The 26,237-nt window shown below is 31.5% G+C and overlaps 2 protein-coding genes and 2 non-coding genes across 9 annotated transcripts; all 4 read right to left on the reverse strand.

The window, feature by feature from the left end:
* Positions 1–1,100: 1,100 nt before the first annotated feature.
* LOC113846353 (probable serine/threonine-protein kinase WNK4) lies at positions 1,101–5,619 on the reverse strand. Of its 2 annotated transcripts, XM_027474503.1 has the most exons (8): positions 5,081–5,619; positions 4,849–4,945; positions 4,010–4,275; positions 3,429–3,652; positions 3,177–3,334; positions 2,793–3,096; positions 2,189–2,524; positions 1,101–1,690 (listed from the first exon to the last, which is right to left on the reverse strand). In XM_027474503.1, the coding sequence occupies exons 2-8, from the start codon at positions 4,930–4,932 to the stop codon at positions 1,230–1,232; spliced, it is 1,833 nt and encodes a 610-aa protein (XP_027330304.1). In that variant the 5' UTR covers positions 4,933–4,945; positions 5,081–5,619; the 3' UTR covers positions 1,101–1,229. The 2 variants fall into 2 exon arrangements, with proteins under 2 accessions (XP_027330304.1, XP_027330303.1); XM_027474502.1 differs by having other exon boundaries at positions 4,849–5,619.
* A 7,735-nt stretch (positions 5,620–13,354) lies between these two features.
* LOC113848690 lies at positions 13,355–13,442 on the reverse strand. The gene has a single exon (XR_003501953.1). It is a non-coding gene; the product is annotated as a small nucleolar RNA snoR114 (small nucleolar RNA).
* A 4-nt stretch (positions 13,443–13,446) lies between these two features.
* Positions 13,447–13,517, reverse strand: TRNAG-GCC. The gene has a single exon. It is a non-coding gene; the product is annotated as a tRNA-Gly (tRNA).
* A 1,125-nt stretch (positions 13,518–14,642) lies between these two features.
* LOC113846460 lies at positions 14,643–25,304 on the reverse strand. 5 transcript variants are annotated; one of them, XR_003501685.1, is made up of 10 exons: positions 24,765–25,304; positions 23,868–24,053; positions 23,060–23,152; positions 22,557–22,739; positions 22,327–22,429; positions 22,062–22,244; positions 17,090–18,027; positions 16,546–16,979; positions 16,206–16,385; positions 14,643–14,959 (listed from the first exon to the last, which is right to left on the reverse strand). XR_003501685.1 is itself a non-coding variant. In XM_027474765.1 (10 exons), exons 1-9 carry the CDS (start codon positions 25,011–25,013, stop codon positions 16,325–16,327), a joined length of 2,430 nt encoding a protein of 809 aa, XP_027330566.1. In that variant the 5' UTR covers positions 25,014–25,304; the 3' UTR covers positions 15,375–16,239; positions 16,309–16,324. The 5 variants fall into 5 exon arrangements, 4 of the variants coding, with proteins under 4 accessions (XP_027330564.1, XP_027330567.1, XP_027330566.1 ...); XM_027474765.1 differs by lacking the exon at positions 14,643–14,959 and having other exon boundaries at positions 15,375–16,239; positions 16,309–16,385; XM_027474763.1 differs by lacking the exon at positions 16,206–16,385.
* Between the last annotated feature and the right edge of the window lie 933 nt (positions 25,305–26,237).

Raw genomic sequence — 26,237 nt, forward strand, 5'->3', positions numbered from 1 at the left:
TTAAAATTTATTATAAATTACAAAATTATTAGTAAGATAGTTTAAATTAAAAATGAAATGGCCATAATTTGTAATAAAATTTAATTAATAATAATTAGTATTTTTGAAGGACTACGTTGTTTACTAGAGACGGTAAAGATTCTGGATAGCTCCAATCGACCTCAGTTTGTAGTTTCATGTAACTAAAGTATATAATTTTGTATTTCATAATTCAAGCAGCATAGAAGTTTTTGTGACCTCAAGCTTTCCACTATAAAACGAGCTTATAATAAAGTTTACTCCCACTTGTATGAATAGACTCTAAAACATAATTATTATTCTACTGAGATCCAATATTATTAAGCTTCACGATCAAGGGATATAAGCACTATAATTTTGTTCAAATCTACATATCTACAATTATTGCCTAGAAATTAACGCCATGCTGCATCTAACAAATGAGACACATGCTGGAGATACCGCTCCACAGCTTTCATAGGATTCATCAGTCAAAAATGGGCTCCATCATTATAAATCGTTTTTTTTTTTTTTTTTGGGTACATATAAATCTCATTTTACCATAAGTAAATTCTTAGGATAGATCAAAATGGGTCAAATAAAGGATGCCACTTTCGGATTAAATATTAAAGATGTGATGATTTTTCGCTTTTCATCAAGGTGCTATAACGTCTAGTGTGAAATAGTGCAACTCGAAGTTCTAGCAACTCTACTCGGGAAACTAGGCACATCACATGTACACTCCAAGTTGCTGTTTGGATGAAGTTTGCAACTATCACATCCAACACATCAATAATTGATTACTATGGAGAAACTTCATGTCACCTTAACAATGCCACACAAAGGAACTACACATGACCTGTGTTAACTTAAAAAAGTTTAGCCACATGGCTCTTTAAATCTTTATAACTGACAATAAAGAGCTAGCATACAATCATATTTAATAGCATGAAATTGGTGTATGTTTCGAAAATAGTATAGCATGTTGGTCCAGCACCTTTGAGAAGACTTGAAAAGTCATTTATTTTTGTTCACACATAATCACACATTTATTTGAGCCTAAGACCTTAACAGTGCCAACTTTAAGATTAACATTTCCTTCAAATCAATTTTTGGAAATATGATTAAAGCATATTTAATCAACCAAATATTTTCACAAGCACATAACACAATGTTATGCATTTCATCTATTTATTTTTCAATGCTCAGGAGACATTTGTTTGTAAATGTTTTTATCTCTTAAGTTTTTCTCCCTTGCCACTCCTTGAAGGAACACATACAGGCTGTGACTTTTTTGTGGAAACATCACAAGGTGCCTGAAATCCAATATTTTCCACAGCACCAACTGTCTTGAATAACCGTCTCTTGCTTACCTCTTCCACCAAAGATCGGTGTAATAGTTGGCTCCGAATATCAATTAATGACCTGTTTCTTGTTAATCTACGATTGTTCATCAATATTTTACTTTTACTAGTAGGAGGAGTTTGTGATCCTACTAAGACTTTGCCCTGGTTGAAATTGCTTAAGTCTTCACCGGGGGAAAACCTTGTACCCTTGTGACTCTTCATGATGGGAAGTTTATCTTTTCTCATAGAAGACACATTGTACTCTTGATCATCCATAGAATAGTAATTCAAGTTGGAATATGTCCCTTGTGACGAGCATCGCGAGCTGGTATCATCATGCAAATCATCTGCAACAATAGTTTGTCATGTTACTATAGAGACTTAAAAATAGTTAAACCCACACGTCCCTCTCCTACTAGATGACTATAGTAAAGTGTATTATATTTTCATCAGAACTTCCTTACAAATTCATCAAAAACATTAAACTGAAATGGAGTGGTTGGAAAAACATACTACAACAGGTTCTATCCCCTTTCTCCAATCTCATGTGAAGGATTTAATAACACTAGGTTCCCAGTCTTGAGCTTTAGACTTCCAAAAGAAAATTAAACTAACATGTAGTAATTAACTAGTTATATTTGTGCAGTTCAATTTGTGGAGCTACTAATGGTGTATTTGGATTGTTGTCAAATCTATTTCAAATGCGAATCAATTTTAACGCTGCAAGTTATATCTTTCAAATTAAATAAAGGTTTAACCCCATTTTAGTGTGTTTCAAACACAAAATAAATAGGACATCCACATTATCAGCTGCAATGGTGGGGAAATGGACCACGAAGACGTACCATTGAACCAATAATATCCACTTGATATTTGCTCAGCTTTACTAACTAAATCTGATACTGATTCTTGGAATGATGAACAAGAAGAGAGCGAGTGGAAATGATGATGAGGTCCATCATCATCATCATCATAATCATGATAACTGAATGTGTGGAAAGCATCTGGACAGTTACTTTGCCTCCTGTGTGGTATCAGAGCAGATATTTCTCTGTCAATCATATTTGCAATCTCAAAAGGCTCCCAATCAGAAATCTCCAATTCTTTCACCATCTCAGTTGCAACGTCAATGGGAGTGTCAGTCAAAATGTCAAAGGGAAAAAATACATTTCTAACAGAACCTGCAGAAATACGAAGCAGAAAAAAGTATTGTTACTCCAATATGTGGGCCTGACTTCAACTATGAGTGTGTCACCAGGCTGAAGTTTACTGCATGGCTATGAAAGTTAAGCCAATAAATGACCAATGTTCGTTAAGTCATTAACAAAACATAAGTGAAAGTATTTTGGTCTAATTGCGAGAAACGTGTGCTTAATCTTAAACAACTTTAAGGGGACATTTTCCTTAAAACGAACAACTAGATATGAGCATTAAGAAAAGATCACTAACCATCATTATCAGAAATTTGCACTTTGAGAAAGATGGTATCATCTTCAGGATTCAGTTTCCCTATTACTTTCATTCCTGTCCTAGGACGATCATCGCTCAATTGCAGTTTTTCCATCTCACTGTCATTCAAAAATGGCTTCTGAATCCCAAACTTAATTGTCGATGATGACTCATTTGACACAAGAAAAGGGTCAAGCAATAAATCTTTTGCTGACGGTCTCTTTGCTGCAGGTAATAAGCATTTTCCAATAAACCTTTGTGCTTCCAAGTCTTCAATCCGAAAAAATGCCAATGGTAGTTTCCCCTAAAATATAAAATGTTGCTTTTAAATAAAACACCTAGCTTTAGTATTATCCTGAAACTTACACCAGAACCAGAATTTACCGATGTCACTTTCTTATAAATCTGTGCTGGATTAGAACATTCACTATATGGATATTCAGATGTAAGCATTTCCAATACACACATTCCAAATGAGTACACGTCAGCAAGCTCATTGTATTCTTCCTCATACAATTCTGGTGCCATGAACTCAGGGGTGCCTAACACAAAAGGAGAAATTTTGGTTTGAAAATAAATAACAACAGTTTCTAAGAACCTTCAAATTGCAACACTCATTGGCATCAAAATAAGTACCAATAACACTGTGAGCTGGCTGGGAACCGCGAAGAATTGCAGCCAGTCCCAAGTCACCAATTTTCACTTGTCCAAGATGGCCATTGACAAATATGTTATCACATTTGAGATCTCTATGGATCACAGGTGGATCATGGCCATGTAGATAAACAAGACCTTGTAAGATTTGGCGTGCCCAACTCTTTATTGCTTGTATGCTGACACGCTTATATTTCTTTCTATATCTGCACATGCCAGAATTATCCATTATTTCATTAAGCATATACTAGCAGAAAATTGCAATATACATTTCATGTTCGTGATCATATTCCTATTTCTTTCTGATACTTAATAAGAGTTAAAATTTCCAATAGAGATCAAACAAAAAAATCCATGTGATGACTGTTAGTCCTAAATTGAGTTGGAATATTCTGGATATGTAAACTACTAGATAATGGTCACCAATTACTAGATAATTCCTTATTCCTATCATAGAGAGTTTAACTTGTACACATACATTAACATGTTGCATGCTCATTTTCCTAAGGAGCTACATAATGGGACTAAGTAATTGCCTAATTTATAGCAGGAAAGGAAGTTACTCTCTCAGTGACCCTGATGTAAACATTTCTGTAACAAAGTTGAAGGCCCTGTTCTCAACATCAATCCAAGAAGTGTAGAATCGTATGATGGATTGGTGTTTGAGGGTACTGAGAAGATGAACCTCTGAGTAAAGCCGCTGCAAATCGTCCGGGGTGCGAAGTGCCTCATTGAGTCTAACCTGGTTCCATGCTACCTCTATTCCAAGAGCTTCATCAATTGCTTTGTACACTGTCTTCATTGCCCCTTTTCCAAGAACTTCTCCAAACTAATCAATCACAACGAGCTTCAACATCACTCACATTAAGTTAATTGTAAGACACAATATCTCTCAATCGTTTGCACTTGGTAACACATACAGTTTTCTAAAATCTATTTTTCCCTCAAATATTCAGAATTTTAAGAAATAAGCACTTATCTTACTAAAGGTGCATTTGAAAATATAGCTTAATAAGTGCTTATTCAATAAATATTTTAACGAAAGTATGCCATAATAAATTTAATCATAAAAGTTCATAAATATTGAAAAGAGTTTATTCTGATAACTATACTGAAAGACTTACTGAAATAAACTGAAAATAACTTATGAGAGTTAGAAACTATTTTCATATGCTCTTTGTATACTCTTTCAATTGCCCTGCAAGTCTAATAACAAAATATAGCACATGGCTTAAACTTGCTAACAACACTAATTACGTGCACACAAATGGAAAAAAGTATATCTCATCTAAATCAACAAATACAGACCCATAACATTTATAATAATATGAATTCAAATGGCAGAACAAATGGTCCAAGAAATGGAGTGAAAACAGAGAGAAACAGGGGACTCAGAACTTACCCTACCATAGCGACCAGCTGGGTCGGTTTCCACATAGAGATGTTCTGCCATGCCATCTTCCTTGTTTTCTCTCTTACAAAACATGTCTGATGCTGAGCTAAACTTGTCGAAATACTAGCAACTTAGTTGTGCAGAAAGCACAGAGCAGGAAGAAAAGGAAAATAAAAGCAGAAAAATTTAATTTAAAATAATTTTAATTATTTTATGGAATTATCCTAAATCCGAGGCTTGCCTTCATGGTTTACGTAAGAGAATATGCCAAAGAAGAGCCAGAAAAGTCTGGAATAGTGAAGAGTTAGCATTATTTTACCCATGTTGAGAACCGTACATGTTAAGTGATTATAGTCCTTAGCAACCATTTGGTTTTGAATTTTCTATTTTCTTGTTCTATTTGAAAACGAAAGTTGAAAGGAGAAAGAAAGTGGTGCAAGTTTTGATTGGATGGGAGAATAAGAAGATACTATTTAACTTGGAAAGTGACAGGTTTGTGTCAAAATACCCCTTTCAGATGCAGGGGATATGATATATGGCAGGTAAGGGTTGAAGAGAGGGTTAGTTTTGGGCATTCACAAAGCACGAAGAATGGTTGGTATAGATATGATAAGGGAATTCACTAAAGCACGGAACTTGAAGAATCTGTGGACCCGCTTTGTTGTAATCATTGGTGGGTAGCCAAAAAACGTGCAAACTCAGAGTGAAAGGAAAGAACAGAACACAGAAGCTGAAGCTCAAATTTGGAAGAAGAAGAAGAAATGAAGTTGAAGTGGTGAGGAATTGGAGTAGTTTTTTCAGGGTATGTATGATATGTGAATTTATAATGAATAATGATGATACATGGAAAAGCACATGAAGAGAGTGAAAGCAGAGGATGATCTGGGTTGGGTTGGTGGTGGAACCCATTGTGACTTACTTGGCAGAGTTTAAGGGGTTGTTGATGTGTCATGTACTTGAGGGGAGGGTGGGCCCAATCAGTGGAGAAAGACAAATTGTAAAGTGCTAGATCAGCATTAAATTTATCTTGGTTTTGTATTATTTGTATTGTCTTATTTTGATTTTAGTCATATTTTAATGTTAAAAGTAAAATAAACTTTTTCTATGAATATTATTTTATGTGTCATAAAAGTATCTTCTAAACCTGTGTAGATAAGGAGAGATTGATTTTTTAAAAGGTAAGGATTATTATAGTAATTTTTATTATTTTCCATAATTTTTTATATAAAGGGCCACAGAGGCAAGTATTTAGCTTTATTTAATATGTTTAAAGAACTCAATTATCATATCAAATGTGTTAAATGTTATTAATTTTTAATGAATGCTTAAATATTATTCTCTTTAGTCTAAAAAGTTATGCTATATTAATGTTGCATTTTAATGCATTTTAATATAAATAAGCATTTTAGGGATACTTTTTTAAATAGTATGATCAATAACTAGTTTTGAATTTTTTATTATTAAATTTGGATGTTCAGGTAATAAAATGAAGATTTTAGATGAAGTTTTGATAAAATCAATAAATAAATGAGTGATTTGAAACTTCATATCAACCGTGTCTGAGATGGATTATTTTAAGGAAAAATAATTTATTTTTTTAAGAATTGATAAAAAAATTAATCATTATCTAAAATAAGTTAAAATAAATATGCATTTCTACTGCTTAAGTTCTAAAGTTGGGGAATATCTATTGCATTTTATATATCTAAGAAGCAATTGAATTATAATATAAGTAGAAAAAGATGAGTAAAAAAATATTAAAAAATGTATTGATAATAACATGTAAAAATTTGATCGAGGGTAAGAAAATTCCAAATTTGGGGGTGACAAGGTTGACTTTTTGTGAGTGGACTTTGGAATAACGTTGCCCCACCACTAGCGTTGTCCCTATGGCCATTGAGACTGTTAATTGTGGAAAGCTGATTCTATTGGGTTGTGTCACACAGTTATTCATTTTGTCATCTTTTACTGTCGAATAATATTATTTTAATATATACAATTTTATCACATTTTTTAGATGTCCATATATTCCAATCTTAATATCTTATTTTACCTTTTTTTTTTTGGATATCGGTTATGTTAGGTGGTCCTTCAATCTGAGTCTCTCGAGTTTCTCAAAGATAATTAAGATAAATCCAATTTTTTTTCAAACAATTTTTTGATTATCTTAAAAATATTTACTGAAATAATTAGATGTTTTCTTTTTATTTTTTTTCCTTTTTTATTACAAAATATAACATTTCAATAAATTTAAATTATTCTTTAAAATTTTTATGTCTTTATTTTTCTAATTTGTGTTATTCTTGTAATTTGACTATAACAAGGATGACACCTCTTAAGTTTGAGCCGAGTAATACTCGTTTTCATGGTTTCATTTAAGAAAAAAATAAATTGCATTTTAAGTATTCATACTTTAATTTATGCGCTATTTTATCTCCTGATTTTAATATTTTATATTTGATTCTCATAGTATTTTAATTAATCAAATTAAGTTTTTATTTTTAAAATTTTATCTAATAATTAATAAAAATATAATAAAACGTGATATATCATTTATTTGTATAGATTTACAAAGAAAAAGTGTACAAAATAATTAAATAAAAAAATCATTTTATTACATTTCATGCATGTTATTTATTATTTTCATTTAGGTAAAATAATTTGGGAATTGAAAGTGCAAAATAAAGTTGCAGAAATACAGGTGTTAAATATTTAAAGAGAGAGTTTTATTGCCAATAAAAATTTTATTTGATTTAAAAAATCAATAAAAAATAAATATAGTCGAGGCAAAAGTAAAAAAAAAAAGTGAGAGTTTTCTTATATCATTTCGATTACCTAACTAACCGTATCAAGGTAGCACCAGAACAAGACAAGAGGTAGCATAAATCAGAACTGAATATAAATAAACAAAAGACAACGAGAGAGAAAGGAATAGGATATTAATCCTCCCTAAATTATAATTTAAGAACATTATATACACACACACAATCTATATTGTGAATTTAATATTTTACTACTAATTATTTTATAGATTAAAGCACATGAGTATTTGTAAATTAATACAGGTGAAAGTTTATTTTATCAGTAATAAAAAATTGAATATACAAATGTTGGAACAAAAATCTCAAAAATTAGTTTAATTGATAAAAAAAAATATTTTAAATATCTCATTATAGTTAATTTTAGTTGAAGAAGTTGTTTATTAATTAAAGACATTGAAAGAATGAATAGGTATCCTTTGATTGAATTAATGGCCAAAAAGAAAAATATTGATTTAATTTGATAGAGATACTCAAAAGAGATGTACAAAATAAGAAAAATATGTGGTCATGTCAGAAGAAAAGCATGTATATGTCTAAAGAGATTATCAAACTCTAATAAAGAGTTGAATTTATTATGACTTGGGAGTATATTTAATTAGTTATTTTAGTTAGCATATAACTTGTTATGGTTTTTTAATTTTAATTGTTCATATTTATTTATTTTAATTTTTTTAGTTATTTAAATTAACTTTTCTCACGTTCAAACTTTATTTAATAACTAATAAAAATATAATAAGAGTATAACATATTATTAATTATATAAATTAATAAAAATATATAAAATATTTAAATAAAATAATAAAGAACATGAATAAAATTATTATGATTATGACACTATACATATTCAATAACATATTTGCTTTATTTTATGAAATTTGAAACAAATAAAATTCACGTAAACATCCTTTTCCTTTTTCTTACATCTCCACCATCCAAACAAAGAATTATTGTACTATCCTTGAGGATCGACATTATAATTTTGTAGTTTTTAATAAATTTGATTTACAATAAAAGTATATTAAACAAGGTTTATTGAAGGATGTATTAGTAATACTTCTCACAAAAACAATGTGTCATCATTTTGAGTTTGTGCTTCGGTTCATTGGCAGAGAAGCTTGTATTGTCTATGAGATCATGATTTTGTCTTTGCTTCTGCAATGTACAAAGTAAACAAATAAAAAACTATCACAAAGAATACTCGTATTCCTGTATTTTATATGTTAACATATTCAAAAGATGAACAACCAGAAGAGCAATAATGAAGTATAGTTAATTAACTTTGACAACTTCAAAAAATGATCTTCAACTCTAATATCTTAATCTTCCAGCGTATATGTAACCTCAGCTTAATCAATCTATGTCTTGTTGCTTTCAAGGCATACATTACAAAAATGTAAATATTGAATTTTTTTTTTATTTTGTTTCAACCCATTTAAAGGCAGCTTCACTTCATTACAGAACTTTACTTAATAATTGTTAATTATAAAAAAAATAAAGGAGTTATTTTGTATGTGTATGATTAGGTGACATTTTTAAAGCTTCGACATCTTATCAATATATTTTTTTGTTGATAATTTATTAATGTAGTATATGAAACGTACAAAGTTCGAATTAATATAAAATGTGATGCTCTTATATATGACTTATCTATCTATTAAAAAATGTTCAAAATGGTTTGTGTCATTGATGATATCATTTCTAACTTTCGCAGATATATGTCTATATTCGTGGAACGAAGACAACTAAAATAGCACTCATAAAACAAATAATCTTTTTCTACCACCCATAGAGTGCGCGCCAAAAGTTAAATGTCTGTTTGGGTGCCATTTTTTTTGGATTAAAAATGATTTTTGCTGAAAAAAATTAAGAATATTGTTTATTCATGTTTAGGATTTGTTGTATTAAAGAAAATCAAAGTCTTGAATATTTCCATATTAAATAATTTTTTTATAAGTTGATGTTGAACATATTATTGATTATAAGTTACAACTTATTTTATTGTTAGTTATTTTATTTTTAACAATTAATTATCTTAATACAAAATTAATAATTACACATAAATTTATGTCATTTTGTAATTGTATCCTAAAAATATCCTTTTATACTATTCAAGCATAAAATATTATTTTAAAATTATTCCTTGCTTAAGATATAAAAATATATAACTTATTTGACATAAATAATTATCAAATTAGTTAATTAAAAATATCAAATAATAAATTAATATATTTTTCAGTTAATTCAAACACATACGAAATCACTATGGTATATATATATATATATATATATATATATAATCAAACACACGTACATGCTTTTAAACTTTTTTTTCAATTCTTTTCTACAGTACAATTATTTTGATTAAATTAAAATTTTAGTCTCGATCATTTATATTCACTTACATTTTAGTTTCATCTTTTAATATTTTTTAAAATCAATCCTCGCACTAATAAACATTTTGAAGATAATGCGTATCTTTAAGTTTCGTTTATAACGTTGTCAATTCAGTCCTTTCAAATATTAAAAAAAAAAGCATATTTAAAAGTTCTTACTGTATGCTTAAAAATAAAAACAAAAGAAACAGCTACTAATTAAACAAGCCCTAAGCAGATTAGTTAACTGATATTATTGTGTTATAAATAGGAATTAAAAGTATTTTTATTCAGTTTTTATACATTTCCAACCTAAAATACTCTCTGAATGATTTGAGAAACGTATTCATATACAATGGTTTACACAAGAGAATTAATTTCCCAAACTAATTACTAACCCAAAGTTCAACTCTCCCCAATCTTGTTAGTATGATTTTCCACTTTCAGAAAAGAAAAGGAAAAAGAGTTTTTCCTCTTGCTAGTAATTATGTTATCGGAAGAACAAAACTAGAAAACAGTGAGTAGTGGGTTGGTATAATAATAGAATAGCTATTTAATTTCAAAGGAAAAATGACAATAATTGTGTATGAGAGGTGACCTCCAGTTAGAAAAGTGATACGAGTGTTGCATTTTGAATAATTGAATCAAAACAAAACAAATTGCACGATTTAATCTGACCCTAAATTATTAAGTGCTGAAAATAAGACACTGTTTAATTTTTTTATTAAAAGTTTAATGACTTCTGAGATATATATATGCTTGAAACGTTACTTTTGGATTCTTCATATAGCAATAGGCGAATAGCTTTTTCTTCTTTTTGCCACCAGCGAAATACTTATGCATGTAATTATGAAATTGAATGCTAGTTTCTATCTAATTTATTTTGTTAATTAGTTTTCATAAAATTTTCCTTTTCTTTACCGTGTTCATCGCTTGTTGGCTGTATTTATTTATTCTTAAATTATCTTAAATGTTATATCATTATTATTATTTATTTATCTTATATTTAATGAGTTGAAAGCAGAACTTTAATTTTGGCTTAATGTAAAAACTGAAACATTTTGGTAATGAGGATAGCATATCTGGGTAACTCTAAGAGGTCTCTACCCTCCTTGAATAAGACCTATAAGGATTGATGGAGTTTGCTTTGAATTATTAGTGCCATAGAAGCTGACTAGTCTTTCTGCTCGATTGAAAAGACAATAACTCTATAAGTCACCACTCAGTGCTTTCCAAGACTTTTCGTAGGTAAACCTAAAGAATCTCACTTTCTGAGTAGTCTAGGGTGTGATTACCTTAATAATGTAGAATAAAAAATATTTTTATTAATATTAATCTGATTCATTTAAGTATTTAAAATTAATCAAATTTTATTTTACAAAATATAATTTTTTTAACAACAAATTTTTTTATAGTTGCTTAAAATTAATCTTAACAACTGTTATTAATATTTTACTGCAAAAGGTATATCAATTATGACAAATGTGTAATAATTATACGGTAACATTCTCAAAACACAGTTTTTTTTATGCGCTTGTACTTTATTATTTTAGTTAAATAATAAATAATTTTTTAATTATTAAATTATTAATTTGTACAATTAATATTTAGTGTAAATATAAGGTGTCAATAAATCCCAATCTATATATATATATATTATTAAAATAAGAATTATAGATAAGTAAAATTGACTCATTATTTATTATTGAGAAATCATTCAACATATTTTGTAATATATTAAATTAAATAATCTAGAGTCTATTAGTGAGGAATAATTACTTAAGGAATGAACCCTAAACTCTATTGTATTTGAATGTTAAAATATAAATAAATATTAAAATGTATTTTATAAAAATATTTTAAAAAATAATATACTTAACTGAATAGATTGAATATTTATTGATAAAAATTACTTAATGATTGAATTGGATAAATTTTGGTTAAATAAGTTATGAATAAATTAAAATTTTTAATGCATTTTTAACATATCATAATAGATTAATTATTTATTTTGACTAATCTATTATGATTCAATTCTAATTTTATCCAACCTATTTATTTGACATCACAGTGTTGTTAATTTATTTTTACCATTATTTTAATGCATTAATTTCTGAAATAATTTTTAATCATTTTTTATTTATTAATTTTTTTAACTGATGCCTTAATTAAGATACTAGTTAACTAGACAAATGAGTTATTCTTATTATTTTTATCCATCTATTTGAGAAGTTAGCAGGCAAACCAAAAATGCAATTAATATCTTATATATATCAAAATTAATATTAACTTCTTAATATAGCTAGCATCTAATTTTTAGTTTATTTATTATAAGTGTGTAAATCGAGAATACAATAAGTCACCACCAATTGCTTTCCGTAAGTTACTTTAATAGAGAATCTAACTTTGATGGTAGTGATTATGTAAAAAGTAACATATAATAACAAAATATAGGGAAAAAAGCTATCTTAATGAAAACATAAAAAATAGAGAGAGAAAAGAGTGTATGAATTAATTGAACTTAGTCATCTTCGGTTTCATTAAAAAAAATGATGGTGCCACTGAAGCGAAAGTGCTGCCACTCGCGAGTTGAAAACTGGATTCAAGTAAAATGTGAAAAATGAAAAACAGGCGTTTCTAATCTTTGAGTGCAGTGTGTACTTTTTTATTTAACATTAAAAAAGTGAAAAAAAAAGAAAAATAATTTGTTAAATTCTACCGTATTATGAGAATTGAGGAAATATTATATGATTTCTTATACATAAAACAATTGTAGCAGCTGATTTTAATAGTAGAATTAGTAATTTATTTAAAAAAATGTAAATATTCTTTAATATTTTAGTATAATTTAGAAAGAGTATTTAGTGACCTCAAGTTCAAGAGTAACGTAAAAAGCACTAATTAATTTTATCAACAATTCATTTGAGATTTAAGACATGTAAGAAAAAAACTTCAGACTTCTCTAATCATAGGCTCAGTGCCGACAAAGAAAGACATGGCATTCTGTTTGTTGATAATGAATTCATATATGGAGTGTATTGGGGTGAATCCAGCCATGCATGCACACACACACACACTAAGAGACATGAAACTGCACACTGTAATGGATGTTGTTTATTGACTTGCTCTTTTGGCCACTACGAGAATGTTGGCTTAGTGGGTGACCCAGCAAAGAAAATATGTGGTGCGATTTGGAGAATTACGTACGGAGCACTCTTAATTATGTGAGGATAACTGTAATCTGGCAATGATGATGATAGTTAAAGAATAAAAAGGAAAAGATGAAGTTGAGGCCCAAGAAAGAAAGAAAGAAATAAAAAAGAGCTCTGATGTGCCATCTTTCTTCTGAAGTATCAGAGGATAGTGATAGACCCATCTATCACACCTGGCACAAACCTCGTCACTGCTCAGCATGCACCAGCCGGGAATCGAACCCGGGTCTGTACCGTGGCAGGGTACTATTCTACCACTAGACCACTGGTGCCTTCGATTATTACTTTCATACATTTTATTTACATTTAATTCATTCCAGATTATAAATTTCACCTTCCCCTTTAGTTTTTTTTAATTTATATTATATATAAAATTCTGATTTTAAAAAAAATTAATTTTATTAATTTTAAATTAAAAATAATTAATGATTCTTTATTCTCTAAAATCTTTGAATTATTATTTTGTACTCAAAATTTTCATAAATTAAATTAATGATTCTTTTATCTATATTGCACTTTATTTTATTTTATAACTCGACTATGACTGACCTAATATTCCTAATATTAACTAGTAGTGAGCTAATTATTAAAAAAATTTAAGTTAAAATTCATGATTATGCATTTATTTATTGAAAATGAAGTTAAATTTTAATATAAAAATAAAACATATAAATATTAATAAATTTTAGTAATAGTTATAATTTGTGTGTAAAAAATTGATATATTATGTGACAAATATATATATATATATATATATATATATATATATATATATATATATTACATTTTTGTTTGCTAATTTTATCTCTTTCAAGAAGTCTTCATTTTATTCCCTGTAACGACCTTATCATATATTATATTTTGGCCCGCATATAACTTACGTTTGCATACATAAATTTGGATTTGCATTTATGAAAACATAAAATTTTTTCCCTTTTATGTTTGTTCTCGTTGTACCAAATAATTTAATTTAAAAAGTTAACGTTTTCTATGTACAACATTGTGGTTTATAATACTAGAAAAACATAAATAACTTATTTAGGGAAAAAAATTGAAATAATGAAAAAGGATAAGTAAAAAGTTCTAAAGACCGCAATTAAAAAACAAGTCATTAAAAAAAAGTGATGTGTAATTTAAAATCAAAGCTTAGAGTTTGCTACCATTTGGACAATTCTTTCGAATGGATCATTATTGCTATGCTATCAGCATTCAGCAATATGAAGATGACGATGATACTCTGATACCGTTTAATGGACATGTCAGAATGAGAACGAATTAACATGCGCATTCTATTTTACATTTTGATACATTTTAAAAACAAAATAGTTTATAAAATGAAACATCAATATTAATAAATAAAAAAAATTGGTAAAGAACAAAAGCAATTCTACCCCGTTTTATTTTCGCACCAAGCTAAACTAACTCTAGCCAGATGAAACATCCTATCGGGGACCTCTTCATGACAAGTTCCTTATTTTATTTGTGTACAATGATAAGTTCTTTACTAGTATAAGATACAACATACATCCAATCAAAGAATATGCTTATTTTTCCTATTCTGAATCCTGCTTTTGGCTGGATTATAAGGTTCAATCAAGCCTAGGTCTATTCACAAAAAACATTTTGAGCTACACAACATGAAAACTACGATACACGTTTCTCGGGCGCATCGTCAAGGCTATTTGAATGGTCATGGACTCCACCAAAGATAGTGCTGTCATTAAGAAAAATAGGTAAAATATCACATAAAAGAAACAAAACCACTACTCAATTTAAATAAATGGAAGAAAACACATTGCTTGCCAAAATAACAGCCTGCATATGGAATCTGCAACAGTTCATTAATCTCTTTTCACTTCATATTTGAAATATCAATATTCCAGATACAATCAATAGGGGAAAAAACTGACTAAATGAGATTACATATATCCAACCAATTTGCGGCTTTGGCAGAAACAAAAGAAGATTCATTCACAAATAATAATAATAATAATAATAATAATAATAATAATAATAGTAGTAGTTTACATAAAGATCTTTTGTAACGTTTTCACTTAGAAGTTTTCTTTGACCATTTCCTACCTGTGCTTTTAGAGTAATTTTTTCCCCATCAACTCTACTATCTTGGTCTTCTTTTCACGTCATGACTAAACCATTTTAAGAAAGCACTCCATTTTGTCCTCCAGAAGTATTACTTTACTTAAGCTTTCATTTATTCCCTTTTATCCAACACCAGACCACCACAGCCTCCCGCCCAAGGTAGAAAAATAAAAATAAACTGACTAGGCCACCTTTATTAAATTCACAACTCAGCACCTAATCTATCATATTGTATATACACTAGAAAAAATCATCAAAGTCAACGGGCTGCAAAAAAAACCACAGCTAGTAAAGAGTTGGGGGTGCATCACAGATATTTTCGGTCGCCTCTCCTCACTGGAGATAAAGCATATGAAACATTGAAGCCTTTCTTGTGTACATCAAGCATGGCCACGCATAAAATCATGGGCAAAAACACCCAAATGCCAAGGTAAACACACTAAAATATATTTACTGCAGGGCAGCAGGTGACAGAAATTCCGGGTATCCATTCCAGTAAGATATCTAAAACTTTTGGTTTTACACTTCAAAACTACAAACAACAGAACAGAACTATAAACTCAACCTCAGGAAATCACCTGATATATACATCCCTAAATAATGAAAAATAAAAACGGATGTATGAGACAAAAAAGGTAACCAGAATATACATGCACTTCTGTACAAAAGACAAACTGTAAGAGAGAATAAGGATAACAACACTCAATCTAGTTTAGTCTAGTTTGTTAGTATCTATGGCTATCCCAGCATATTTCTACTTATTTGGTACTCTCATTTCTATGCGTTCACCAATCTCTAGAAGACACCCAGAGTTGAGGGAAGCTATCTTCATTTTTGAGACGAATGCACATTGTTCTTACTTCTTACAAAATCGCCATCCTTTGGTAGCACCTGCTGAAAGGTAGGCAAGTCATAATAGTTTCCATGTATTGACCATTACTGTTAATGCTATTACATATTCACCATCCTTTAGTGGCACTCAGTGGGAAAGTGGAGGAAAGTCATCTTCATTCTTCAAATGATAAGCTTGCACTTCAACCCTGAATCTCAAACCATAGACACCCCCTTAAAGGAAATGAAAACTAGGAGTACAAACTATGATTATATAGTGCTTTAAGCTCTATAGAAAGTTGCTAGTGATTTAGCATCATAAGCAATCTCTGTATCAACAAATAAGCATCAACAGAAAAGTTTTATTACCTTTTGGAATCAACTAGAGACAGTGGATTAGACCTCTCCTCAGTCACTGCCCCAGTGTTGGGCACTGTGCCCCTAGAAGGAGAAATGCCAGAATCTGGGTAATTGCTCACTTCAGTTCTTGGCAATACAGGAAGCTGAGGGCTCATGGATCCAGACTCGTGTATTTCAGTTGAGTGAATGCCATTAGCATAGCGTGATCCCCATGTTGAAGGTTGAGAGAAATATGTTTCAGATGATCTTGTTTTAGTACTACCAAGGGCAGGATATCCTTCTGCAGTATGCTCAAAAGTTCCTTCTGCAGACAAATTTGTCTCTTGTGGAGCTAGGGCCATGCCACTGTTACGAGTGTGTCTCTGAATATGTCCATGAATACCTGGTGCTTGACCCCTTCCCCTCCCTGGTATTGGCCTATTGTCCCTGTATGATCGAGAAGTCTGCAAAATTATGAGCTTTAACAGTTAGATGATGACTGGATATGTGTGTGTGTAAATAGTGTAGAAGTACGTGTATGAGTCCAATTTTAATAACTGAACTTTATAAATACCATATTAGGGAAGTATGCGCCAGTTCCTCGTAATTTTCTCTTCTCTTCCGGACCAAAAGCCATTGGTAGAGTAGGATGATTTATTACATAAAGTTGTTGACCCATGACACAATTTGAGTTTGTCTGAGAATGAATGCTGTGATTAATCTGTAGACATTGACGAACAGTTTCCCACGGATTCCTGTTCTGAAACTTTGGAGACCTAGGAGGACTAGGCACAACAACTGGAGAGAAAGTATAACCATTACACATCTGACCATATTGTAAGTTCCCAATGTGACTGTCATAATCCCCAGTAAGGTCCAACAACGATTTTGAACCTTCAGTGCCCTCAGAAACACTAGTAGGTCTATCACTATTAAAGAAACTATTTTCAAGGACAATAGCATCTTTCGAAACTGCCAAACCATAAGATGCTATATTCTTTTCATCAGTATGTGATCCGGGAGAATTGCTTGCCATACCATGCTTTTCTTTCTCATCATCAATAACAGAATTTACAAATGATTCACCACTAGATAAACTACTTTCAAATTTCCCATTTGAACAATATGACAAACCACCAGTGCTTGCAATATCCAAGACTTCAGATGTTGGAACATCCTTTGAATCTTCACGAAATTTGAAACTTGCAACAGCATTTCCATCCCAAGAGGAGTCAAATAATGGCCCTGCCAAAGAGGGGACATCTTTAACTGCATACCTTTCTTTTTCATTTCTGGTTTCATAATTATGTTGATTTCCAGGTTTCCATATGGATCCAGTAGATAAACACAAAAATGACTTGTCTTCATTCCCTTGAGCATTTCCATGCCTAACTAATGTGTTTGCAAAGAACTTATTAAGCTCATCAGCTATTCTATCTTCTGGTAACATAAGAATCCAGCCAAGTTTACGGGCACCATACTTAAATGCACTGCGTATTCGATAGAAATTACCTGAAAGAAGTAAATGAACATTACTATTATAACGATACATTAGATGAAAGAGCAAAGCTTCCATGACTATTTTTTATTACTCATTGGGTCCATAAATAAAGAATACAAAGCATCATTATCAGTAGTGTTGCACTGGTATAGTAGATGTAGTAGATTGCTGTTACTATTTTCATAGTATGGGGAAGAGAACACATTACTGTGTTCTTAATTTATGCTGGTACAATCTTGCAGACAAGAATGGAGGGAAGTTAACTGATTTACTGCACTGCAATCTAGCAGACACTTATAATAGGTGGTTTAATCATTTTGCTCAACATAACCATGCCATAGCAATTATGTTGGCTCACAATAAATTTAAAATAGGTCAGTACAATTTTGGTTTCTATGATTTATCTAGATTTTGACTTCGGTTCCAATCCATTAACAGTTCAGTTTTTGGTTTCTAGAGTTTCATCTGTTAAGGTTTCATTAATCATAATTTCATCCTATTTAGATTTTGGCCCCATATTCACCAAACATTCTTAATGGTTGTCTACTGAAGGGTGACATATTGATGGTGGGAAGGACCAAAACTGATACGAATTAAAATTATTAGGACTGAACTTTTAAAGTACAGGGACAAAAATACATTTAAACCTGTTAGAATCCCACATTAACTACAAATATGATTAGAATAGAGCCTATAAAGGCTTAGTCAATCTCCATCTCAAGAGCTAGTCTAAAATCAAGATAATACCAAAGCCTATTATAGATTTCAGAGTCACCCTCAAATGTCCAAAATCTTGGCCCCACATATTTTCCAGCACAATCAACCTAGCATCATGGATTTATTAGTGTAATATATCTATAAAAAAATCAACCCTAAACCCTAAAATCTCCACACCCCAAATGTCCATTTCCAACCCTAAGTGTGGGAGGTATGTGTTGAATATGATTGACGTAGAGCTTATAAAGGCTTAGACAAACCTCATCTCAAGAGCTAAACTTTGGAGTTAAGTTAGGCTTAGCCCATCAAAGATAGTACTAGAACCTGTCATAGATCTAATATTGGATCACCTTCAACTGTCCAAAAATCAATTCTATAGAGCAATTAAACTAGCCTTATAGATTTTCTAGTACAATTTACCTAATTTAGTGGATTTTTTAGCTCAATCTAGTTAGTCCCATAGCTTTCTCAATGGAATATAAAAGAAAAGAAATAGTTCTACAATTTTCACTCAAGGGCGTGAGAGATTTGTATTGAGATCTACATCGACTATAGATATAGCCAAAGTATAGATTATAAAATTATAGGCAATTTTCACCTCAAGAGATAACTTAAATTTAGACACTTAGGCTCAACTAAAATTGAAGAGAACCCTTAGAATATGATAGTTTCACAATCTTGGTTTCATCCATACATATCTATTGCTACTGTTCGTAAGAAAAACACAAGCACTTTAAAATTAACACACACAAGGCATGATGCAGGTTCATCAAGATCATGAAAGACAATTTTACTTTATATCAACTGGCTAATAGATGTTAATACAGATCTCAATGCACTGAACTCTAACCAATTATCATTTCCTCTTACAACTAGCAAGTACCTCCATAAGAAACATGCTGATGTGGCATGTGAGGAGAAATGTCTACCACTGCAATTTCAGTCTCGATGGCATCTACGAAGGAGAAAGATACATTCTGAAAGCCATTCTAGGTGTGGTGAGGCCCATGTCAACATTCTTTTTACCTTTTACAGATGGATGAGGTGAGGTACACTGATTTACTTTTGGGGTTTTCTTTCTTACCAAAAATGAGTGGGGTTATATGGGAACCAAGCCAGGTTCCCATGAATGATGACAACATTACCAAAGGGATTATCACTAGGCTTCAAGAAGGGAAGCATTGAACTAAATCCCCACAGAAGTCACCTTAGCAATGCCTTGTTTGAAACTTTGGATAATTAATTTAAGTGCTTATTCAAGTACAGTTAATAAGATCAACTGCACAAGTGTGGTTCACAATTAAAGGTCAATGAGATGGACATTTCAAGAAGTGCTTGTGAAGTTTGGGATTTTAATAATTCATTAAGGTCAATGCATAGTTATCCACGCAAAATAGTGGTACCGAACCCTAAAACCACTACATCAGGATAGCAGGTGTCCCAGGATGATGACTATTTTGAAGCTTATAGATAAAAACTAGATAATTTATAATACACAAATTTTCAAAATTAAAAATTATGAAAAACTACAGATAAATTCATAATTAATAATTAAAAGTAAAATTTAGACAAAACAAACAAGTGAATAAAAAAGTAAATTAATATAGGAAAAGCATATCAAGAAAGAGCAAAACAAGGCTACCTACACCTAGCTGAACATGACACTGGAAGCATGAAAGTATAGAGAGAACATGAGCAGAACAGAGACCACATAACAGTGCACTGGAGAGCTATGGATTGTGGGTTGGCCAGGAAAGCACCTGAGAGCTCTGGGTCAGATGGTTTGCATCAAATAGAGGAGATATTGGTGAAAGTAGCGAGTGATTCAGCCTGTTTTAAAGGGTTTTGAACTCTCCCAAAATGTGGAGAAATTATGAAATTACACCCAAAATTTGGATGGACAACTAATCATCAGAAGTAAAGAAGGTTCTTCAACACCCTTATGCCAATAACAGCCACACAACCACTAAATAGTACTACTTGGGGTGACTCTCCATCAATTTGTGAAACAACAGTTTTGCTGAAGCAGCCTGTCTGCCAAGTGCTGCAACACCACTGCAGGGGCACTATCAACAACTACAGGCCAATATAGTCTGAAAAATTATACACACCTACCAATGTCTGTTATCCAAAAGGTTTTATTGCCTGAACCTAAGATTTCCTAGCACATAAAATCAACCACAAAACAGATTATTTGGGTTTCAAAATCCGTCTTAATGAATTAATTTCACAAGTGTATTATTGTGGAAGTCTAGAAAAGCACAATTAACGTAAAATTAGTTCATGCAAAGAGGCTGTAAGCCAATGACTTCTTCTAAAATCTTCCTCACTTGCATCTCTAGAAACAAACTATTTGATTATTTCAGGTGGTCCATTATTTTGTGAGTGAACCTGAGGGGACTAAGAATGGGAACAGAGAAAATGGAGTGAAAAACTGAGAGACTATCATTAAAACCTCTGCACTTACAACTTCAAAAAATGAATTACACAAAACCCACACTTCCTCTACAAGACACCCCCCCCCCCCCCCAAGAAAAAAAAAACCAATCTCCTCTCCTCCTAGCAAACCATCCTTATGTGGCATATAACCCACTCACTGCTTGGAAAATTCTCCTGCCTCCTCCACACGTACACTTTCAGTGATATTGGGACACTGGGCCTATATCATAACTGAGCCCATTATCATTTTTCTGAATACTCCCATCAAAACCTAAAGTCATTCAGCAACTTGAAGATGCCAGTAAGCAGAGAGCCAGAGATGGGGGAGACTCTTTGCAATGTACTAAGGAAAAAAATCTACTTAGAAGCTACTGCAATAGCAAAACTGACATTGGGTCTCATAAATGGACACAGTTCTCTCAGATCCTTGGTAGTAAATATATTCTAGATAAAAGAAATATATTTAATCCTGTAATTGATGAAGGCTGGAGAATGTTGAGGTCCAGACATAGTAGCAACATTAGACAAGTTCTTTATGAAGCCAACAAGGAACAAAGTCTTAGTAGAAAAGGCCGCAAATGATTCTTTTAAATTCTTCCCTTCCCTCCTTTTTAGGAGAATTTTCTATCACCAAGTAACTGCTGAACTTGCTTCAGATTGATCTATTATCTCCTTCTTAAATCCTTTGAAACGAGGAATATAGTTATTCCTTAATAAATATTCAATATTACAGATTCTCCCCTCCATAAAAGAGTTCCATTGAACAAAAAAATCTTCATAAAGCAAGACAACGCATTAAAACTAGGTTCAGAATAACATAACACATCCTAAATGCGTAACATTGAAATACAACTCAACAGCCATTCAGAATAAAAGTTATACCACATACCTTTATTAACACTGCGACCCAGATTATTGTTTTCCTTTAATGGATCAATGATGTTTAGATGTTTCTGGGAAAATGCACGCAAATTTAAATCCAGCCCCCTTGAAGGTACCGAGAATGATTCTACACAGCTTCTAATGAATTCTTCAGTCAGCAGAGTATTTCCCCCATTTTCTGGCACCTCAGCTTTACACAACAAGAAACAGAAAATTACACAAAAAAGAAACAAAAAACATAAAGCTACTTAATGATACAAACAATTTCCTACCAACAATGTTAGGCAGAGAAGTTTTGCTAACCGGTCCCTTCAAACTAACACAATAATTGTCCCAGTCGAATTTGCTGAAGTAGTCCAAAAATCTGTAAAGAACCTGGAAAAAGGGCAGAGTGCACAAAATTCTTAATGAAAGGATGCATCACCATCATCATGTGATGCAGATTTTCTTTTCCTTCTTTCAAGAGAAAGTATGATTCACATAGATTTGATGGAGAACTTACTGCTAGAGGACCATCTAAGGACACATGAAATTGATGGAAAATATACAGCACCAGTGTTTCCAAAGCATATGTTGAAATCAGGCCATGGTGGGCACCCAGAACACGACTCTCATAATAGCACCAAGCTTTTATCAGGATAATACTACGTTTGAAAAGATGATCCTTGGCAACAAGTCGATCAACCTGTAAATTATAAGAGAAAAATTAAGTCAACACCAGATACAATATAATATAATATAAAACAAAAGGAAGAGTCAAACTGCTCTAATGCACACTAATTCCAAACTAGGATATGTGGATACATATAGATGCTGTGGCACATAACATATAATTCTTGTTTCAAAAGTCCTGAGACTCAAATAAAATAAAGAAAATTTTAAATTTTAAGAAAATATATATATCCTGCTTTCTGAAATGTTAAGTGAAAGAGCAGAAAAGTACATATGAAAAATGCTGCATTACAAAAATTATTGGCAGTCTTAAGAGGACACGTCCAATAATACCTTCTCAAGAAAACATAATGTACTAAGTCCTCCTAGCTGATTGAAAGAGATGTCTACAACAATATTCTGTACAATACATTTAACAAGTTTAACCTGCATAAGAAAAGAACCCAAACATATGAAAACATAAAAATATCAACACATAAAATCAAAAATAGAAAATCACTAAACAAATATTGCAACAAAGACCTATATTAAGCATCTTTAGAAATTACAAGGTTTCAATACTTCTGCATATAAGGAATATAAAAGTTGAATAAGTTATTCCAACAACAGACTGGATAGCAGAATCAGCCTAGTACATTAGTTTAGCAAACTCTACACAGACAGATGTAAGAATTTTGCTGTACAGATATGATACAGGAAAATATATAAAAAATTAAACTGAATTGCAAGGATCTGCTCCAGATTCCAGTCAAAGCTGCCAAAATAAAGTACCTTTGCAAAGATGGAAGCAACAAGTTAGGGAGGGGTAAAGACATTCCCATAACTTACTTAGCATAAAGCATAAACAGAACACTCTTAACATGCCTGCTTTGGAAAAGAGACAAAGGGTAAGGGAAAAGGCAATTTTCTGAATGTTTGAAAACACCTCAAAGTTTCAATATAGAGGAGAAAAAAATGCTTGCAAACATTCCCATCCTTAAGAGTAAAATATATTCCCTTTCAAATAAAAGTAAATGAAGTTGCAGATTGTTCAGGCTCATTCGCATAACAACCCTAAATTTCTAATTTAATTTGCCATAGAATATTCAAACCAAACTGTATTCAATTTCTCATAAGGCATCAATTAAGAGAGTGGAAGAACCTCTGCATCAATGAAACGAACATCCTTTACTTCATATTCAGCAGCTTCATTGATTTCCTCTTCCTGAAGAACAGCGTGAACTTCAGATACCAAACCATCCTCAACATTTTGATAACTGAGGGCAGTCAAATCAATATCACCATCCGGAAGATATGTTTTTAATGGAACTGACCCATATGGAAAAACCTAAAAAAAAGAAAATTTAACATCAGTGATGTTATAACACATTAGAAAGAATCCTGTCATCACACTAAGATGTTTTAATATATCTTATTGTGACAGAAATATATTCAGTTCATTAGTGTGATAATACACATTTCAGCAAATATCCAAAGTGCCTGTGAAGTGTCTAGCAACTGACATTAAAATGTGCCATCATGAGTACAAAACCAACATAGCTACTATTTTGAAGTGTTCATTCTTCCATGGTTCTACTTGACATTGTTAGGCATATAAATCTAGGACACAACAAATCACACAATTTTTTCTTTCACATTCAGCAGCCCTAACCACCAGTGCCAAGAGTAAACTCGTTGAATCCGTCAACTAGCACATTCTTTTTCTTTCTACCTCATGAGTAAAGGCAGAGAGAGTTCGTTCCATAACCAATTTACCATCGGACACTTACCCCGCTCTTTCCTACCAAACAAGTTGATTACTAATGTGCCCTAATTTCAAAGGCAGCTCTATCACAACACGACAAACAACTCCAAATTCGCCTCCAACACCGTCAGAATCATCAAAATCACAAAAACAAACCGAAACACCGAATAAGCACGCCAAGATCCTCAAAGTAACGTTGAAATTCAATTGGAAAAGAAAAAACAAAAACGAATTAAAACCACGGTAGTGACGACAATTGAATCAACGAGAATCGAAGAGAGTAAACTACATCACCTCGCAGCGAGCGCCGGATCGAATGAGTCTCTGGACGTAATCAACAACCTCCCTCCGTCTCCGGTCAGCGGCGACGGTCGGCCGTATGCGGCGGAGAATCTCGGCGGTGGTTTTCTCGGCCGCCGACCAAGCGTCCGGCGAGACGGAGGACGGATCGGGATTAGAAGGTGGAAGCGGCGGCGAAGGCGGGGAGGAGGCGCAGGGGCGATCCTCCCCGAAAACGACGCCGTTCACATGAAGATCGCCCATGTAGATGGAAAATGGGAACGACCCGACCCGGAATCTGAGTCCGGGGCAGAGAGAGTTGGTGTGAATCTAGCAACAGTGGCGCGTGGCTGTTTTTTGTGATACGAAAGGGAAAAGAGAAAGGGCTGAGGAAAATTAAAATATAAAATTGAGAGCAGAGGGAAGAGGGAAAGGGCAACAAAAGGAAAAGGAAAAGGAAAAGGAAAATAGGGCTCTTCTTTCTTTCTTAGTACTTGATGCTTGAAGAAACCGACTCCGACACTCGCATCGCAGGCTCCTATTTCAGATTTTGATGCAATAGTCATGTTAAATGGATCCAAATTTGGGCCTTGCCTTTCCAACAAAATAATGTATAATACGTACATTAACATTATATTATACAATCAAATAAGTATAGTAATAATAAGTTTTTACTCGAAAAATAAATATTTATTGTATTTTTTTTAACGTGACAAATATTTTCCTTTTACAAAAATTTATTAACTTTTGAATGCTTAAATTCAGCAAAATCCATGTTAAGAAATTAATTTTTTCATTAAACAAATATTTTAATATGTGTATGTGAGTACACGTTAAAATTTAAAAATATAAACATTTTATTCAAAATATTATATTTATTATTTTGAAGAAATATTCAATTCATACTTTTTATGATAATTTAAACTATTTAATGTACGGTTATTATTTCTTAACGTGTGTTATTTAACCTGTATTAAAAATTATAATATTTAATATTATTAATACATTAAATTTTTATACTTTATTGTTTTCAGTAAAAAATTATCATATATAAATTTTTATTATGTTTCTTCAAATGCATGTTAAAAGATAATATATTGTATTCATATCAATAAACGAAGAAATGGTTTTTCAATTCTTGTCGATTCATGAGTCAACTTTGTTTTTATATACTGTTGGACAATTCTTATTTATTATGATGGGCGTTGGGAGGTTTCTTCCTTTCATTGTTCTTCCTTTTCCCAGGGTTTGTAATTGGTTTTGTCTATAGCATCAAGAAATTGGACTTCGTAGGTATCTTTCTTCTTTTATTTATACCAAATACTAAAATAGCAAAAAAAAAAAAAAAACAAAGGACTAAAACTATCAAAGGATCTAAACAAACAGGCATTTATATAATCATAACAGACATTCATGAAGAAAAAAATTAAGATATATAAATTTTTAACTATTAAATTAAAGGTTTCAAAGTTTTTTTTTTAATTAAAC

This window comes from Abrus precatorius, unplaced genomic scaffold (genome assembly GCF_003935025.1).
Source record: "Abrus precatorius isolate BTA unplaced genomic scaffold, Abrus_2018 Scaffold8, whole genome shotgun sequence".
Taxonomy (NCBI): domain Eukaryota; kingdom Viridiplantae; phylum Streptophyta; class Magnoliopsida; order Fabales; family Fabaceae; genus Abrus; species Abrus precatorius.